Source organism: Syngnathoides biaculeatus, chromosome 20 (assembly GCF_019802595.1).
Source record: "Syngnathoides biaculeatus isolate LvHL_M chromosome 20, ASM1980259v1, whole genome shotgun sequence".
NCBI classification, from domain to species: Eukaryota; Metazoa; Chordata; class Actinopteri; order Syngnathiformes; family Syngnathidae; genus Syngnathoides; species Syngnathoides biaculeatus.
In genome coordinates, this window is record NC_084659.1 from 7,980,952 (window position 1) to 7,996,703 (window position 15,752).

Here is a 15,752-nt window from a genome sequence, read left to right on the forward strand (position 1 = left end):
CTTGCGAAGAGGCACCATGATTCCCTCCTCAGTGGGCCTCGTCGAGCTTCGGCAACGCATCGATGAAGTCACGCGTTTTCTCGCCGCCACCGTGGGCATCGCAAACGCGCACACGGTGGAGTTTTACACGCACGACGTGTGGAGCAGTTTCGTGGCCGTGTCGCCCGAGGAAGTGCTGACTGCAATAGAGACGAGCGGCCGCCAGGGGGAGCCACAGCTCCAACAGCAAAGCGGATCCACAGGTGGAGCTATGATATTGCGTTTGGAAATAGTTCCACTGAGATTTCATAGTATTTATTATGTATAAAATAACATTAAAATTATGCACAAATAATTTTATGCAACAAGAGCTCTTTTTCTTACCTTTTTAATCAATAAACAGAGCAACGGGGAACCACCTTTGGGTTTTGCCCAGACACAAAGCGACTGGTTGATGCACACGAACTGTTGCGTGCAGCCAAGGCCCACTCGCTTCCCGGGATGGGGGTCTGCATGAGCCGCGACGAGCTTGTGGAGAGCCTCAGACGGGACCCGTCAGAATTAGGTGCTTAGACAGATATGTTTATTGGATCCCATGAATGGAATGCTCACTACTTTAATGCTGTTTTAGGCGTCGAATTGGAGGCGGATGAGTTCATGAACAGCAAGAAGTCGCATGAGGTGCAGTCCATGGCGGAGGTGGTGGACTGTTTAGCCAAGCGCTGTGGAGTTAAACAGGAAAGTTTTATTTTTGAACCCTCGAAACGGTTTACGTTGTGCATGATAAGCGTTGTTTGGTTCCGGCAGGTGGTAGACGTGGGTTCGGGGAAGGGCTACCTGAGCTCCTTCCTGTCCCTGCAGCACGGCCTCCGTGTCTTCGGCATCGACTCGTCCAGCGCCAACACCCACGGGGCCCAGGAGAGGAACCGCAAGCTGAAGAAGTTCTCCAAGGTGTACCAGAAACACCGGAAAGCTGCAAAAGGAGAGCCGGAGCGTCAGGTGGTCACAGACATAAAAAGTGAAGAAGAGGAAGATGAGTCCCTGAAGGATAAGCCGGAGACACCAGACTCAAACCCCATTGAGGAGTTCTTCTTCAGTCTCATGTCGTTGGAGGTGATACAGTCTGGGAGAACTTTCTCCAGCTCGCTGACTGACGAGGAGAGGCAGAGGAGGAAGAGGGAAAACCTCGAGAGGAAGGCCCCAAGCAGAAACGGCGCGACCGGTGCCGTCTTTTCACCGCTCACGTCCTACGTCACCGCCGAAACGCAGCTGAGGGAGCTCATCCAAGAGCTGGAGGTGAGCTCATCCCAGGTCGGGATTTTATCTATCGCCGCTGAACTTTTCTTAAAACGCCAGGACGCGGTCCTGGTGGGCCTGCACACGTGCGGCGACCTGGCGCCCAGCATGCTCAGGATGTTTGCGGCGAGACCGGAGCTGCTCGCCGTCTGCAGCGTGGGATGCTGCTACAACAAGCTGTCGGAGGAGTTTGAGCCTGACGCACACGGTACGGACCAAATTTACTGACGAGGCAAACATCAAATGACAGACGAGATTAAAGCAGTGGACAAAGTCTCTTTAATGAGCCAGGCAGTAACTCCCGGTTTCCCGGTGTTTTACGATCCCCTCATTAAAAACCGCGACCGGCCCTCCAGACTGTTCGTGCGGTCCCTTCGGGTTCCCTCTGAGTCAGCACCTGCGCCGCCGTTCGTGGTTCTGCGGCAGAAACGCCAGGATGTCGGCGTGCTTGGTGAGTTCCCCGAGTCGGGTACGCGGCGGCGTGGCCCGTGTTTGACCATGTGCTTCCGTCCTCTCTGACGACAAAAGGCGCTGGAAAGAGTTACGCTGGGCCACGGGGTGAGTACGCCGCCGCTTGTTCGTCAATAGTCAAACAAAATCAATCACATCGCAGACTCCATTGTTTCCCCGAGTGTTTGTTTAGGGAAGTGGCGCTCGCGGTATCGGGCTCAAGCCGATACTTGACCATGAATAAGGAAAGTTTATATATATGAATGCAATCATGCCGTGGAGGGAAGCCGAACGCAAAAACGGGTTTGATTGAAACCTCAAGATCACCTGCTTTTTGTTTTTGTTTCACACAAGATTCAGATGGAGTCGCTGTTCTACCGGGCGGTCCTGCACGTTATTCTCCGGGACCACTACGGCGCCTACAAAAGGTAACAGGAAGTAGAGTTACCTGTGGGACCGTTGGGCTCATGTGTGAGCAAAAAAATATGAAATGACGCGGAATAGTGGCAGTGAACTCAACTCGACTTACTTTGCAACAAGCAGCAGCAGATGGTGAACAATTTTTCAAAATTAATTGCATTTCCCGATTAAGTTTACTGTCAAAACAAACATAAAACAAAAGATAATTACACACCACACATTTAAAACAACCACATACTGGAACTAAATACAGTAAAGCCTCGGTTCTCGAACGTCCTCGTTCTAAAAAAAAATTGGTTTTTGAACGAAAATTTAGAGATCTTTTTGCTCCCGTATTCGAACGAAAATCGATATTCGAACGCCCCCCGACAAAACCCGGAAATAACACATTGCACGCGGCCAGCCCAGCTGACGCACGACGCGTTTTGTTGTGAATTCCCACGCCGCCGAAAAACCCCAGAAATAACATAATGTGTGCGGCGCAAGTAGCTGTCCCACCCACACTGCATTTTGTTATTGTCTATTCGAACGCCCCCCGAAAAAACCCAGAAATAACATTGCGCGTGGTGCAAGCAGTTGACCCACCCACGGCGTGTTTTGTTATTGTCAATAATATCAGGAAAAGCTAAAAAAAATGCTTTAAAAAGCCATGTTTTTTAGGCTTGGAACGCATTATTTCTTTTTCCATTCATTGTAATGGGAAACATCGATTCGCTTTTCGAACAGATCTCTTCTCGAACCGTTTTCTGGAACGGATTGTGGTCGAGAAGCGAGGCATCGCTGTAATGGGAAATGCAATAGGCTAGCTAACAAATAAGAATTGTGTTCTCTAAAATCAACATGTATTGGAACGGACATGAAGCAACGCGTAATGAGAAAATATAAAAATACTTACGTAACCCAGTTCAAAATGAAAATAAATCGAGTAGCAATTAGATTATAGGTTTTCTTTATACAAGGTGGTGGAATATTTGTTAAAGTTGTGTGCTGAATTTATTTTCTGTTGAAGGGATTTGTATTTTAATGTGTTTTATTAATTTGTGAAAAGAAATACTTTTGTTTGTCATTTTATTGTTGTAACCAGTGTTTGAGAAGGACAGGAAGTGACGTGGTGAGGAGACACGGGAGAGACACGAAAAAAAAAAAAGATGGACGGAGTGCGAGGTACGAGTGGTTGTTTGAAGACAAAGAAAAGTTCAAGGCGGACATTTTTTCAACATTGTTCAACGCGTTCGACAAGGACTGTTGACTTCTCAAATCACGCCGTAACGTGGTGGAATTAGCCGCTAGTACAGAGGATAAGTGGATGCGTGGAACTTTGCAAGGACGCTAGCAACAAGCTAACGCCAGCTAGCGAGGCCTGCGTTGGACCACGTGGAAGAAGACGAGGACGCTAGCGACGAGCTGACGCTAGCTAGGCCTTCATCGGAGTACAAGGACAAAGCTTCGCAACGGATCGGACCGCCAGGACTTGGATGAGGCTGGACCATTGGACACAACCCTCCACGTTCGTCGCTCCTGCCGCTTGAAACAAAGACACTGGGGTTTGAATTTCATTTGTTTTGCCGGCTGTTATATTTATTTGGGCCCTTAAAGTAAATTAAGTCAGATTATTTTATGTGCGCATCGTGTACCTGTTATGTTGACTTTGTTTATTTGATCTTGTGTATACATATTTGATTTTCCATGCGTTATTTTGTTATGAAATGTTCACACTTTATTCTTACATAACCAGGTTAATATTTGACTATCTGCAAGACGGTTAAAAAAGTGGGGAGTTTATCCGGTAATTGGGTTATTTATATTGGGATAACATGAACTCATAAGGGGAAATATTATTTCAGAGACATTTTGAGAGGGAATAAGTGCACAAGTAAAAATTAAACTTGTAATAGAAGTTTAGAATAATTAACATTGTGCTAATCGATTAGTTCCTAATTTATATCAGGTTAGCGAACTCTCGTCAAAATATTATATACTTGAGAGGTGCTACACTTACAAACAATAAAAAAAAAACAAGCAGATATTCTTTATCCTCTGCAAAGAACAACGAGGTACCACTGTATATTTCAATATTTTTGTATTGAAAATATTGCAACAGTTTTTTTTCCCTTATAAAATGACAAATGACCTGATCAATGACTGAACTTGTTTCCTGTAAAGACATTAGTTGATAGATTGATTGATTGATTTAATTGGTTATTTAATCCAGTAACTAATAAGTTCATTTTCCCTATCAGTGAGAAGCGAGTGGGGAATGTTTACTCCAAGACGAAATCCTTCGTGGATTATGTCCGACGGGCTCTCCGCAAACTGGATCTGGACGATTCACGGGTCAGAACCACATTGTGCTACGTTTAAATTCAGATTGATGAAAGGTTCTGTTTGTCATATGGTCGCTTTGGTAACCACACCGCAAGGGGTAAGACGGGTCTTTGATGATACATTTCCCTTCCCAGCTCTCCGACGGGGACATTCAGCGGTACCACGACGCCCATGTGCCGCGCCAGCCCGAGATCCGCGCTTTTAATCTGGTGAGCAATTCGCGCGGCCGCCCGCGTCGGCTTCGCGTAAAAAAAAAAAAAAAAAAAACATTTTCCTCACTTCTCGTAAAAGCCAATAAATTGCCCGCCGTTAAATGAGCTCATTGCGGTCGGCTGGGGCACGAGGTAGAAATGATGCTACGCTGAACGGTGAAATGGTTTTTTTTTTGTTTTTTTTTTTTTTTTTTTTTTTTTTTTGGGGGGGGGGGGACGGTGGCATGTAAATGGCGAGGAATGGAAAAACCTGACTCTCGTCCGTGTGTAGTTGAAGGTGACCCTGGCTCCTTGCATTGAAGGCCTCATTCTCCTGGACCGCCTGTGCTACCTGAAAGAGCAGGTAATCAGAACCTCGCAGGAAATTGCGGTCGGCGAAATCAATCAACGGCACTTTGAAGCCTCCTTTGAGCCACGCGGTGATAAGTCCGACCGTGCGTGCCGGCCAAAGTTGTGATATCTCCACAGAATACGGCATGGGTCCTTCCGGGTTTTTCATGTTGTGTCCTTCGGTGGAACCGGTGTATTTATATTAACTTTTTTTATGTAAAGAATTTTCCACCGGCACTACTGATGAATTCAATCCAAATTTTGTACCGTTTTTCTAGCAATTTGTGGCCCCCAAAAAGGAGACTAATCAAAACCAGAGATTCCAAAAGAGCTCAATAAAACATCAAACAACTGCGATTTTCTGTTCCGGGCCCTGCTCCGTACAGGACAGCATAAGGACAAAAGTATTGAGACGCACCTCTTAACTCATTCGAGTTGACATATTTTTCAAGACCCTCGCAATATGTTGAGTTCTGTCACAATATGAGCACCAAATCGGCCAAAAGAAAGAGTAGATGCTCTTCTTTCACCAGTAGAAAAAAAGGTTTCTAGCTTCCGGTGTTCTTTAGCAATCAGCAGTAGAATTTGGGTGAGTTTAGATCGCAAGCGAATCATTTATTTACAGAGACACAATTATGAAAAACACCACCAGCGATGCCAACACACTGGATTGTTCACACGTCATTTAAAGGGATATTCCGGTGGGTTGGATTAACAGTTTATCCAATAGCTCATGTAATATGTACTGTATGTTGAAAATGTGATATTAAATCCTCTCTCACTTAATGGTGTTTTGAGAAGATTTTTATCGACTATTCCGAATTTTCAGCGGCGGCGGCATTTCGGCGAGTGACATGACCTACGTGCGCGGATGTGACGTAGAACGTGCCGCACCAAAGGCTCGATTATATCGGGCACCATTATGGCCAGCGCTGATTTCTCGGATTTATCCTGATCTGATGACGAAATAGCAGTTTGGGTTGACGGGGAAGACGGAGGAATACGTCCATACGGATGTGAACCTGTGGCTGTAATTAATGTTGAATATTCGGATGGTTGTTCGGAGGGAATGATGCGGAGTCTGACGAGTTATTGCAGATGACGATAAATCGGAGAAATCAGCACTGGCCATAATGTTGTCCCATGTAATCAAGGTTTTGGTGCGTAGGTCATGTGACTCGCTAAAATGGCGGCGCCCCTGTAAATTCGTAAATGTCGATAAAAATCTTCTCAAAAGACTTATTGAAGATTAAAAATGAGAGAGGATTAACATCACATTTTCAACACCTATTGGATACATTGTTAATCCAAACCACCGGAATTTCCCTTCAAGTTCGTCATTCACTCCTTAGATTTAAAAAGCTAAAAAGAAGTTCTCGCGCCGTAAATGGTTCGATTCCATTCGGCCCATATAAATCTGAATGCTTCCATTTTCCTGCAGGACGAGGACTCCTTTGCCGCTTTGGTGCAACTCTTCGACCCGCTTCTGTCGCCGAGATGCTACGCCGTCGTCGCGCTGAAGAACTGATGTGACGGCAGCTCCGTTTTTTTGCACACCAATTCGTATACTTTTGCAATAAAGTGATTTCTTTTTTAAAAGAGAACTGGTGCAACATGTGCTGGAAAACACCTGGAAAAAGCGCCAGTCCCGTTTGATTGACCTATGTCAGTTTTTTTTTTTTTTTGTCTTTTCATCTTGACGTGCGAGCGTGTCTCAAACGCTCATTTTTTTAGCGGTGCTCGGGCAGCCGGGCCCTTTGGGGGTGTTTTCGGCAAAACCTGGATCGCCGCGCGGGTCTGGAAAGACCATCGCGAGGCTCCCCGGTGTCAGAGGAAGAGGCCTTGACCTCTCTTTAATCTGTACAGCTGTTTTGTTGGCTCCCCCAATAAATCTTACATGCTTGGAAATGAATATTGTAGCAGCGCAGACGCATGAATTATGAATGGAATCAGGCGCCGTGTGGAGCTGCAGCATTTGGGGCGACCGCAAACATCTAGCCGCGCCGCCGCGAGGTTGCTTTTTTTCCACTACTCCACGTGAATTTTCACACTTGCGGGCGGGAAACTTTGTCAGAAATGACATCCAATAAATATGATTGAATTCATCCAAAACAAAAAGGCTCCTACGTTGCGCGCATCAGGGCGGTTTTACTTCACAGTTAATATCGCAACCATCGGCGGAGAGCGAGGCTCGGCCCTGTAGCGGTGATTATCCGTTTCCTGCGTGATCTTTATCTGCAGGGGTGAAGAAGCAGCGGTTCCGGAGTAAATAGCACGGGGGGAAATTACTCACTATGTGTGGGGAGGAAATGTTGCCTTAGTGGCGGTAGAGTATCTAGAGTATGGAAATATCTACGGAAATGCTCTCCGTGGAAAAGGTTTGATCACTTTTTTATTTTATTTTCCCACGTATTGCTTAAATTAGATACAGGAAATGAGAATTTTGACGGATTATTGAGTTGAGTCTGTTCACTTTGATGCGCCCTTTTCAAAAAAGGAAAACTTGATGGAAAATTGCAACAAACGGGGGAAGAAATTTGAACAAAAATGAAAAGATTTAGATTTAAGGAATATATTTTTGGTTGAAATGTTCAAAATGTTTTCAACACTCCCTATTTCTAGATACACAGAAGGCCTGTTTTGCAAATATGATTCATCTTTGTGAGCGCTTTTCCTTTGCCCAGATCATCCATGAACCCCACAGTTGTGGCGTTTTCAGATTAGGCTGTGCACAATAAAAGGCCGCTAAAATGTGCATAAGAAGATGCATTTTATGTACAGTAATAGTTACATTCACATCATTTATGTATTTAATATAACAAACGTTTCCAGTGTCATTTTAACACAAGCCACCATTTCCTTCCAACATTTATATTTTGCTACAGGCACAGCGACTAAAAAAGATGGTTTTTTTTTTCTTCTTCGACATAATAGATTCAGCTAGTTTATAACTGTGCCCCGGCGTTGTTTCTTACTCCTCCTAATCCTTAATCTCTTTTGCGGTCTGTAAAACGCCGTAGCCCCTCCCTACGGGTTCAAATGGGGGTGCACTTTTCATCAGCACTGCTCTGTGGCAGAAGATAAGCATCAGTGAACAAAACATGCGCTTCCTAATGAGTTGCTCCCTAACCAGAGTTCCAAATATGTCACTGACCTCCACCTACGATGTTTTGCCCGTGCGCATCCTTCGCCATCTGCGATGTTCTCCCTGCTAGGCTCTTTCTTCCACCCCACTGACGTTTTGGACAAGCTTTGCTCCATCTGGTGGTCAGCGGCTCCAACCTGGCGTCCAAATATGAGATGCATTGGTGGCTAGTTATATATACACGCGTTGTCTGTTTTGATCACTGATTTAAGTATAAGAAATCAACACAACAATGACCACCCAAACGATAGCGGGGACGTCTCTGTCGGGTGTTTCTAATATTTTGACCTTCTCATGGCGCCCAATCAGGTCTCCAACTGTGATGACAAACATATTGTTGAATTCGGACGTCAAAACAGCATTCTAAGATGTATAAATGGCATATTTTCCCACAGATTTCTCATTAGGTCAGACTGTGCAGGTGTACCTAATATTGTGGCCGGTCGTTTCTGATTAATTAGGATTGATTGAAACCAAAACCAGTGCACAGAAAAAAAGTCTACACACCTCTGTCTCAATGGCAGGTGTCATCTACTATTGGGCGTGGGGGTGGGGGGAATTCAGAAAATGTCTCCACCATTGCACAAGTGAACACACCCTTATAACTATGCTCAGAATGTACAAACCACTAATGTTAAATTGGAAGCAGCAAACATCTGCACTGATTTGTACCAAAAATATGCTAAAGTTGTTCTAGTAGGCTTTTCCTGATATATTTATCTGATATAGTCATATATGAATTATTATTGCGACATTAGTGAGGATATGCGGAACAGAAGATGTAATTAATTCATTATGTTTTAAAACAAATTTTGCATTTAACTATTGTGATTGTTTTCTTTGTTAATTAATGCATTTGTCATTGCAAATCAAATTTGTCATACAAACATTTTACAAATTACGGTTGTTGTTGTTGTTGTTTTTTACTGCCTGTTGCAAATCCGGCAGTAATAAAGGACAAAAAAGCAGCTTTTATGCTTACGATTGTATTTTTGTGCTGCTGCCAGCGCGCATGCGCGGCCTGCTCCCTTCAAAACCACATGCGGCTGCCTCTCGCCGCTTTCCGGCGCACATCGCCCACCGATGCGCATCGCTGCCACGCACGCGAACCCCGCCGCCCCTACTCCGTCGGTGAGCCGCTTGTGAGCGTCTTGGAACCGGCGGGGGATCGTCATGGTGCGCCGCGTGAAATCCTGCGCGGCGCGGGGAGCCGCGCTGCCGAGCGGCTGAACAACGGAAGACTTCCCCGTCATCCTCTTCTCGTCGTCCTCTTCGCCGCCGCCTGCGAACTCCGCTTCGGCTTGGAGAGATGATCACGGAGCTGCTGTGCACCGCCGTGGCCGTGGGGGTGTACGTCAACACGCTGGACGCGGACTTCTGCTACGATGACAGGTAAGGTGATGCCTCCTCCTCCTCCTCATCGGCCTCCCTCCTCTCATCACCCGGGTTCCATTGGTTAGGTTGCCACGGCGACGGCCCTTGTTTTGCATGTGCTGTTGTTATTGTCTGAATTCGACTTCCAATCTGCACTTTTATCCATCCGTTTTCTTTGCTGCTTATCCTCACGATGGTTGCAGGGAGTGCTGGAGCCTATCCCGGCTGTCAACGGGCAGGGGGCGGGGCACACCCTGAACTGGTTGTCGGCCAAGCGCAGGGCACATCGAGACAAACAGCCGTGCTCACAATCACACCTAGGGGCAATTTAGAGTGTCCGATAAATGTTGGATGTTTTTGGGATGTGGGAGGAAACCGGAGTGCCCGGAGGAAACCCACGCAGGCACAGGGAGAATACGGAAAGTCCACACAGGCGGGTCCGGGATTGAACCCGGGACCTCAGAACGGTGAGGCCAACGCTTTACCAGCTGATCCACCGTGCTGCCTCTGCACTTTTATGTGCAGTATAAATGTGGCCACATTTATACTCATTTTCTCATTTTTGTATACTGTACATTTATATATTTGCATGTTTCCATCAGGTCTTCAATCACATCATCACATAGTTGCCGTATCGCAATATCGTCATTTTCTTTTTTGAGGGCGGGCAGCACGGTGGAAAGTGGTCGGCACGTCTGCCTTGCAGTTCCAAGGTCTGGGGTTCGACTCTTTGAGCGACTGTATGGCGATTGCATGTGCTCGGCCCTGCTTCCTCCCAAAAACATCCATATCAGGTTGACTGAAGACTCTAAACTGCCCACATAGGAATGTGCAATTGGCTGGCGACCAATCCAGGGTGCTCACTGCCTCTCGCATAAATTCAGACGGGATCGTCTCCGATTCCCCATTGACCCGAACGAGAATCAAGCGATAAATAAAACTCGAGTTTTATGATCAGCTTCATCTCAAAAGAAAAGTAGAGTTCCAGAGACGTAATCCCTGCGACGAGAACGTCATGTTGTGCTGTGACATTTCCATCCCCAATAAATCACAAAGTGATGACATGTAAGCGATGCGTTGGATTATTTATGCGAGAGCAAACAGTGAACAGGTGCTTTCTGCCTCACAATAGCCTACGGCACTTTTTCAAGGTCAGAAATCACATTTTTGGAACGCCTGCAGATGTTACACTCGTGTTACACTGAAAGGACAATCTCGCTCTACACACAGACACACGCCTTTTGTCCTCAAATCAACTTGGTCAGGGTCCATCTCAAACTGACCTTGAATCAGATAAGTGGTCGGAAATGGGCGGGTGTTTTTACTTCCGTCGGAGTAAAGTGATTCACATAGCTGACTCTGCGGATCAATCAATGAATCAATCATCCTGCGAGTGTTTTTGCGGAAATTCGGCTGAGTTAGTCTCAAGCTCATCCAAGACTGTGAATGTGGCAAGAAAATGTATGTTTTTACGTCCACTGGAGTGTAGTGGTTCACATAGATGATCGATTCCCATTCAATTTCCCCATCAACACTACCCTATGATTGACAGGCAACCAAATTTCAGCGCAGTTATCCGCATGGCGTAGATCGGACTCCGTGGTGACGGTGCCCAGCGGTCGGCCATCCGTCATGCTCGCGCTTACGTGGGCCCGCGACACGGCGGCGCTTGTCAAGAGAGCCCGTCGGTGACGGATTACCCGCAGCGCTGCCGCGCACGTCGGGGCCCCACGTCAAAGTTCAGTGTCCACCTTCGCTTGCACATCAATCAAAGTCTCCGTTGTTAATTTACACTGGGAGGAAGGTGGCGGCGGGGGACAAACAAAGGGACTTTGGGTGAATCGCAATGAGACACGTGGTCCTCCCTGGCGCTCTTCCTCATGCGGCGCCCTCGCTCAGGGTCAAGAGTCGCGTGCTGGAGTCGGCTTCCCCGGGGGGTGGGAAGAGTTAAGAGCGGTTGCGAGCAAGAGCGGAGAACCACCAATCACTCTGCGCCGCTTGTTTGAGGAGACGAATCGACTAATTTGCCTTTTCGTCTTTCCAAACGGCCATTGTGTGATCTTGCAAAAGCTGATCTGACCTTTTACCCCCTTCAAATCAAATTCTCGCCACTTCACGTCACATTGAGTTTGAAGAATCCCAGACGAGATGCGGAGGCCGGATAACTTTTCCGTGTGCCACGCGAGCTCGAACTTTCGGGGGATGTTTTTGTGGGTCCCTGCTTTTGCAATCAGATGAAGTGCTTTTCCTGGGCATGGCTAATGCTCATACCAATGATTTTTTTTTTCTCGACTGCTTGTCGAACCGTTACGGTTTTTATGATATTACAGGAGCTCAGGGAGGACTGTTCTTAGATTTAATGTACATTTTTTGGAGGACAAATAGCGAATGGGTTTATTTGCTTAACTGCAGATGGGAGAGGCATCTATTTGGTATTTATTAACGGGGCGGCTTGTATTTGTGTCGTGGAATTCCCATGAAACAATGTTAAAGAACCAGACTTTTTTTTTTTCTGCTGGGAAAATTATTTGTGCGAAATGTTTATTTTTCTGAAGCCCGTGTCGGCATTCTATATTTATACCAGCCTTACGATTGACTTCCAATGGAAAACACATTTACTCCTTTGAATACTTACGGAGATTTGCGTCTGGTTAACTAATGACGCAGTCATTTTTGACAAATGGACTCGAGTTATGAATAATTGGCGCATTATTCGACGAAAGATGGAGACGGCGGCGTAGCAAAGCGTCTTAAGTGGGTTTCAATATTGGGAATATTTTAGCCCAAGGCTCGTGTGACCCCGATCCTGTTTTCAATCTTGTGCATCAGTATGATAATGTTGCTCAAAAATGTCCTTGATCCCGGTTCCAAACCGGACCGCTTTGAGTTGAAACACGAATGAATTGAGCCGATGCCACGCCACGCATGACTCACTCGGGGAACTGCTCTCAAATGAGGAAAGTATTCAAGAGAAGAGCATTACGCGACCGCACGTTAATGACATTGTTATATGAAAAACACCCGTCCTCTATCTTTGTCAATTGTTTCTGGCGTCAAGATAAGTCATGCAACGTTCCTATTTAAATGATAGACACAAGTCTTTCTCTGGAAATATTTTCACAGCGTGTTGTGCTAGCATCGTTACGATCTCGTCCAGGTTAAACATCTCAAACTGAAAATGGTAGCGAGATACGTCGTAAACACTCACGCTGCTTGACGGCAGCTCAACGGTAGTAACGACATGATTTGCCCAGTGGCGCCGCCGGCTCGTCGTCGTAACTGTCGAAATCTGCGATAAAAATTACCTAAAAGAACCCCGGTTGCGTTGCGGCTGTTTATGTTACACTATGTGCTCGGAGTCTATAAATATTGGTGCGAGATGTAGGCCAAAGAGGCATGTGAGCAAATAGTTGTGTGCGCGCGCGCGGCGTTATTACACAGCTTCGGGGGGGCGACAACGTGCCGGCCTGCCAGGAAAAATGTGCCTTGGAAATGAATAACATTGTCTCAAGGCATGCCGTCTTTGAAAAGTGTCAATGAAAAGTTGAAATACGATTGGCTTTTAAGCAGAAACAGGCAAAATGTTTAATAAATGGGGTGACGGTGAACGCCCCCCCCCTCCTCCTTATTATTGGCAGCGTGTCACCATTATGTCACATTGCCGTGCAAGCTTGAACATATGTTTTTATTCATCAGCAGTGTCTTGTTTTCGCAGCCTGCCCGTTTGGATTCGGGGGCGCATTTGTCAAAAGCGGCCTCGTAAACGCAGTTCCTGTTTGTGGCGTTAGATTTCCGCGTCGTTGGGGTGCGCTTCTCAAAACGGACAACTGGCGTAATCCAAAACCCGACGCGGTTAGGTTGGCTGTGCGCATGCATGACCGCCCATTAGCAAGCTTTGGCAATCTTTTTGTAATTGATAGCCGTCCATTATCACCTTTCAGCGATTGACAATTTTTTTCCCCCCCCCGAGACTGCTGTCAAGAGTGGAAATTCAGTGTTCTGTTTTTTTACTTTGATCAGTTCCTCGCAATTCAGAGGTGGTTTTTGCGACTTTAGGCTTTCCTTGGTGTTATTTGATCCAATCAAACTTTGTTTAGTTATTACCGTACTAGGGGCCTATACTGTTAGCACGTGAGCTAGCTGGTGGCTAACACATCTCGCCGTGGGGTGGGAAAGTGCAGTGACGACGCATTAGGATTGGCTCAATCTTGTATGGATGTGTAGCTCTAGAACCCACCAAAAGTTTGTGCACCCCTACTCCCAGCTCTACAACACCCTCCAAAAAGGACATGATCTGAAAAATAGTCACTTTTGCATCCCACGAATACGCTTGGCAATTTAGAACAGGCTTTCCCAATCTTCTCAAGCCACACCCCGCTTTTGGACTCTCCCCAAAAAAACTACGATGAGGTGAAGCCATGCCTCATAAATGTGGAGACTCTTGGCTGCTGACTCCGTTTCACGCATGGTTAGTCCAACTAAATCTTGTAAAAATTCATCCGCAGCTTTTAGAAGCAGGGAAAATCGACCCCCCCCCCCCCCGGTCTGTGCATGTGTGGAAGTGATTTGGCGCTTCACACCTCGTAAAAACCACACAGGGATGGACCGAGAGTCGACACGAATAACCGAGGGTCGAAAGGAGATCGGGTGACGGGCCCCCGTGCTGCTTTTACAGTCTGCGGCAATGAGACGCAGGAGGTATTTGTTTACCTCCAGCGTGGCTGTAGCGTGATATCGTTAAATGTTGCGTTATTACCCGTGGAGAGCTACGGCGTCGGCCAAGGAATTTCAACGGGAGAATTTCCACATGGATAGTCTCGCAAAGGGTTGCGGCTCTGAGTGGATATCAGGTGCGCCGCTTATTAAGTAAACATTGCAACGGTGGCGGCCCACTTGCGAAACCAGCCCTGATAAATTGGACACCGACAATGGATGAAGGATTCCAGTCCGACAAAGAAAAAATATTTATGGATGGCGGCGATAGGAGAAGCAGTAGCCAGGGGGTGACCAGTGCGTCCATGATGGACTGTGACAAGAAAGCAATTTGTTTTTAATGGATTTTCGGCACATCCAGCGCTCCATTTTTATCTTGAGCCTTTGGTAAATTAACGTTTAATACGTCTCACCACCCTCAGGGTCACTGAATTATGCATGTCGAGAGGAAAACGAAAAAAAAATAATCTGGCTTGTCATACTTTGCACACAGATAAGAAAGACGCCAGAAGGCAAACCCTTGTCAATATTGCAGCAACCAAAATGTGAGCTACACAAAGTCATCAGGCACGTCTCTGTTTTTGGACTTCTACCCGATTCTTTTTCTCACAACCACCCAATTAAATACAGATGTAGCTGACGACAACTGTAATGCTCATCTTCTTGCCAAAAGCGCTCAGAAGTGTGTTGGACAAGGACACACGAAAGATGGTCGCTGGTCGTGTTTTGTCTGTATCAATCCTGATAATCTCGCACGTTGGGGAGACAAAAAGAGAAAACGACAGTTCCACTCACATCCATGACATCATGTCTGCGTGCAGCATATGCAAACAATCCATGAGGGCTGCGGGGACCACACGGCAGCGACAGAAGCCTTATGGAGGAATATAATGAACTTTTATGACGCCATATGTGGTTTGTAAGAGAGTTTGGGATGTATATGTAGGGTTGGACATAACCTGGATGAGAGAACCCGTGTTTTATTGCCATTCAATTCAGATGATCTCATCATTTATAGCTTGGATTGGCTGGCGTTCTATTGCTCGGATTCGTCGTGCTTTGGTTAAGAGGTCAAATCGGTGGCGTTCAGACTTTGAGGAGCAGTCGTCAGGCAAATGGCTCCCTTGTATTCATCGTGTTCAACAGATCACAGTTCTCGATTTGAAAAGATCTCGGATAACTGGCACGAACCCTCACCCCATGCGCTAGCCCTCTTTAGCTCTCGTTTCCCCACTTGCTAATGCTGGAATGCGACAACTGGTCATGCAGAAAGAAAGGAGGTGCCTATAGCGGATTGGATACAGTTCTCTACGGCCTGTTAGTGCAGCTCTGACAGCACGGTGAAAGCAGAAAAAGAAGCTCAAGAACCAACCCCAAGGGTTACGTTGGGGGGAGGGGGAGCCCACTCAAAGCCTCTGCTACCGCCGAGAATGCTGGATTTTCAATTTGAGAGTGGCTTACAGATGAGTTCAAGGTGGAGCTGCGAGGCTCCTTTTGAGCAAAGAGAA

At 46.4% G+C, this 15,752-nt stretch overlaps 2 protein-coding genes and 2 long non-coding RNA genes across 6 annotated transcripts in view; 2 read left to right on the forward strand and 2 right to left on the reverse strand.

Moving 5' to 3' along the window:
- Positions 1-7,635, forward strand: mettl25 (methyltransferase like 25). Of its 2 annotated transcripts, XM_061806609.1 has the most exons (12): positions 1-242; positions 383-544; positions 611-714; positions 784-1,275; positions 1,336-1,483; positions 1,632-1,726; positions 1,804-1,833; positions 2,080-2,153; positions 4,386-4,479; positions 4,605-4,679; positions 4,954-5,025; positions 6,454-7,635. In XM_061806609.1, exons 1-12 carry the CDS (start codon positions 17-19, stop codon positions 6,538-6,540), a joined length of 1,659 nt encoding a protein of 552 aa, XP_061662593.1. In that variant the 5' UTR covers positions 1-16; the 3' UTR covers positions 6,541-7,635. The 2 variants fall into 2 exon arrangements, with proteins under 2 accessions (XP_061662593.1, XP_061662594.1); XM_061806610.1 differs by lacking the exons at positions 4,386-4,479; positions 4,605-4,679; positions 4,954-5,025; positions 6,454-7,635 and adding an exon at positions 3,230-3,367.
- On the reverse strand, positions 384-3,237 carry LOC133493331 (uncharacterized). Its single transcript, XR_009792935.1, has 5 exons — positions 2,255-3,237; positions 2,053-2,144; positions 817-952; positions 592-701; positions 384-507 (listed from the first exon to the last, which is right to left on the reverse strand). It is a non-coding gene; the product is annotated as an uncharacterized LOC133493331 (long non-coding RNA).
- Positions 4,894-9,234, reverse strand: LOC133493333 (uncharacterized). 2 transcript variants are annotated; one of them, XR_009792938.1, is made up of 3 exons: positions 9,140-9,234; positions 8,167-8,294; positions 4,894-5,013 (listed from the first exon to the last, which is right to left on the reverse strand). It is a non-coding gene; the product is annotated as an uncharacterized LOC133493333 (long non-coding RNA). The 2 variants fall into 2 exon arrangements; XR_009792937.1 differs by lacking the exon at positions 4,894-5,013 and adding an exon at positions 7,794-8,080.
- The window catches only part of tmtc2a (transmembrane O-mannosyltransferase targeting cadherins 2a), a 23,162-nt gene continuing 16,610 nt past the window's right edge, over positions 9,201-15,752 (forward strand). The window contains exon 1 of the mRNA XM_061806606.1: positions 9,201-9,549. Coding sequence (XP_061662590.1) covers positions 9,467-9,549 — 83 coding nt within the window. The 5' untranslated portion in view covers positions 9,201-9,466. The remainder of the gene's footprint in view (positions 9,550-15,752) is intronic.